Genomic DNA, 3093 nt, shown 5'->3' with positions numbered 1-3093 from the left:
ATTTGGAAGAGAACTTTATAAAAAAAGAACGCATTTTTATTTTACACAGCGACACTGACAATGACAATGGTAGAGAGCTGCAAGATAAACGCAGTTACAGTCGGCATATAAGTTACGAACGTATCCCTGGCTCATCTTCACTCACTTAGTTATCGGTGAGAAATCGATAGAATACTATTATTGAGCATGCGCAATGGTGTCGCGATTGCCTCCACAAGGGCCGTAGTGCATGAGTGTGCAGGTTATGGACAGCCGGTCACGCTGGCTAAGTGCTCTTGGCAGTCGAGTGTCTCCACGGTCGAGCAGATGATAGCAGAGGCCCTATCTGCATGAACGAAAAGCAGCGGAGCATGAGTGCACGGAAGCAGGTAGGAAAGGCGAAAGAAAAATACAGAAGAAAATAGAGGAAAAGCTAAAGTAAGGCAATCAGAAAATGGAAGCTCACCGGTAGAAATTGAGCGGCTAGCGGAAGGGTGTGCCACCAGAGCTGAACGGTGGGGGCAACGTCTGGTTCTGGAACACGTATCCGCCGCTTTTCTCTATCCGGTTCGACTCTGCGGCGGCCTTCGTCTGGTCGGTCAGCGCGCAGATCTCCTGTGGGGACCTCTTCTGCTCGACGAACTGAGGGCCCGACGTGAGCGCACCGAAGCACATCGGGTCGGTGTTCTGGATGGCTCGCATGACCTCCTTGGCGACCGGGTACTCGTCGACAGGGCAGTGTTCTTCGTGGAGGGACGTCGTGGTCGACTCCATGCCTTGCTCTGACGCCTTGATGGACGTTGAGGATGACGGAAACGGCGCGCCACGCAATTCTCGCGGGACACTGCTGGTCCTGGTGGTCAGCGTCATCCAGTTCCGAATCGAACACGACCAGGAGCACGACCTTCGTCGTCTTCTGTCGCGCGTCTCCGGCTCCGGCTTCCGACGGTCGTCAACGTTTTCTTCTATCAGCCTCGGTCTCCGGAAGCCCAGGCGCGGAATAATAAAGGCATGGCGAGGAACAAAGCTGGGTTCCTGCTCTCAGCCTGAGCGCACACCTACGTTCCTCGGCCTCGCGATAACCAAATTTCCGCGGGGATCGCACTTTGTCCCTCGGTGGAGCGATGTGAGCGTTTTTTATCACTCTTTTCAGAAATGAGCTCGACCTCTGAAAACGATAGATACGCGCAAGATTTTTTCTGTCTTCCCAAGGCCACACTCTGTCGCAATTCTTAACGCATGTCCCTCGGACATTCCCCCGATAGATCCGCAGCTCTCCGAGCGGTACCCCGACCCCAAGGGATTACCGTGCTCCGAAGGCTCGTGGCCACCTGGCGGGCCTAACCTCTCCCCCCCCAACCCATTCCACCAAAAATTGATGAACAAAAATTGTTTCGATCTATCTCTCTCTATTTTTATATCTTGCTCAAAGACATTGTTTTCCTTCGCCTCTTTCACTCCTGCTTTGCTTTTTCTTTCTCTACACGTCACCTTTTCGTCTTCTCACATTCAGCGCGTGTCCTGAGCACCCTTTCTTTTCACTCCAGACATGTTGTTCGCGGAGTTCGTTGCTAGATCAGGGTGGAAATCAAAATATATCTTGCCTTATACTGATAGGATCAAAAGCATGGTATGATCGGCATAAACTGATTTTAACTTGGTACTGAAACTCGCGTAAAGCGGGATAAAACGATGGTATGCGGTGGAACTTGATCGGTACCCTCGTATTCACCATGACCACAAAGAAGTATCATAGTCTTGCTACTGTTAATTAAGTTTCCTAATGAAAAATATGGTGTCACTCTTGATTACATCAAGGTTCGTAGTGTGAAAAATTGAGCTGGAAAGCGTGTTTGCCTTCACGTCAGCGAAAGAGAGAAAGCACTCAGCATGCCGGCGCGTTACGCATATGTACATAGAAGACTGCAGAAGCGCGCAAGGATTAGCGCACAAGTAATATAGCAGTCATGGAGGCATATGGCAACACTGCAAGATTACAAGTGTTGTTATTAGCCTATCAAGAGATGGCACTGAAGGATCAGCAAAGAATCGGGTGACTATTCACCTGTATTCAGGTAATTAAAATGAAAAGGACGCGGGAAAGCAACACCGGGGGATTCTTCCTCACGAACAGAAAAGCGGTGAAAGTCTTGCTCAAACACCTTGTTTTCCTTCGCCAATTTCGCTCCTGCTTTGCTATCACTTTCTCTACATAATGTCTCCATGTCTACATAGTGTCTCCATTGATGAAGTTTTCCTTCTTTTTTCTTCTGCGGTCTTTCTAACGCAACCGCGCTGGATTTGGACACCAAGCTTTCTGTTGCGAACAAAAAATTAGGTCTTTTAAAATTATGTTTTGGTATTATAAAATCGGATACACGGCCCGTCGCAACTGGGCGTGCCTTCAGATTCCGCTTTGAATAATAGCGCCGTTTGTTATAAAACCAGCATTGTTTGCCCCACCATGAACAGAAAAGTTCCGCAAACAAGCGCAGTGATCGAGATCAAAACCGCGTAAAGAGCGTTACAGTGAATGACTCTGAACGCAAAACATTTGCAATATAACTTTATGAAAGCTATGAGGGCATTGTTATATTAGAGAGCGAAACTGAGAATGTCGTTCTGCAGAGCACTGCGGAATCAACCGCAGCTAGCGTCAATAAGCGAAAATGCAGTAGTCATGAGGAAGATAAGACGTTCTCCCTCCACCTTCTCCGTTACGTAGTTACTGATGAAAAATCGGTATTACAACGATTGAGCATGCGCAGTGGCGCCGTGCACGCCGCCGCAAGGGCCAGAGTCCGTGGACGCGGAAGTTCCACTCAGTCGGGCCCGCTAGCCGTTAGCCACTTGTCGAACCGCGACTCCATGGTCAAGCAAGAGGTGGAGGCCTTCTCTGCATGGGAAAAATGTCACCGGAACATGAACGCACGCAAGGAAAGGGGAAATGCTAAAAAATTCACAGTGAACATAACAAAAATGAAGGCGCGAAAAAGCGACATAAACAAAAAGTATACGCACGCTGGTAGCTATGTGGCTCACAGAAGGGTGTGCCACCAGAGCTAAACGGTGGGGGCACCGTCTGGTTCTGGAACACGTATCCGCCGCTCTTCT

At 49.1% G+C, this 3093-nt stretch overlaps 1 protein-coding gene across 1 annotated transcript; it reads right to left on the bottom strand.

The window, feature by feature from the left end:
- Positions 1-204: 204 nt before the first annotated feature.
- LOC144112888 (importin-7-like) lies at positions 205-794 on the bottom strand. Its single transcript, XM_077645710.1, has 2 exons — positions 446-794; positions 205-325 (listed from the first exon to the last, which is right to left on the bottom strand). The coding sequence occupies exon 1, from the start codon at positions 751-753 to the stop codon at positions 463-465; it is 291 nt and encodes a 96-aa protein (XP_077501836.1). The 5' UTR covers positions 754-794; the 3' UTR covers positions 205-325; positions 446-462.
- Between the last annotated feature and the right edge of the window lie 2299 nt (positions 795-3093).

Source organism: Amblyomma americanum, chromosome 1 (genome assembly GCF_052857255.1).
Source record: "Amblyomma americanum isolate KBUSLIRL-KWMA chromosome 1, ASM5285725v1, whole genome shotgun sequence".
In the NCBI taxonomy this organism is placed as follows: domain Eukaryota; kingdom Metazoa; phylum Arthropoda; class Arachnida; order Ixodida; family Ixodidae; genus Amblyomma; species Amblyomma americanum.
This window is presented reverse-complemented; position numbering and strand designations above follow the sequence as displayed.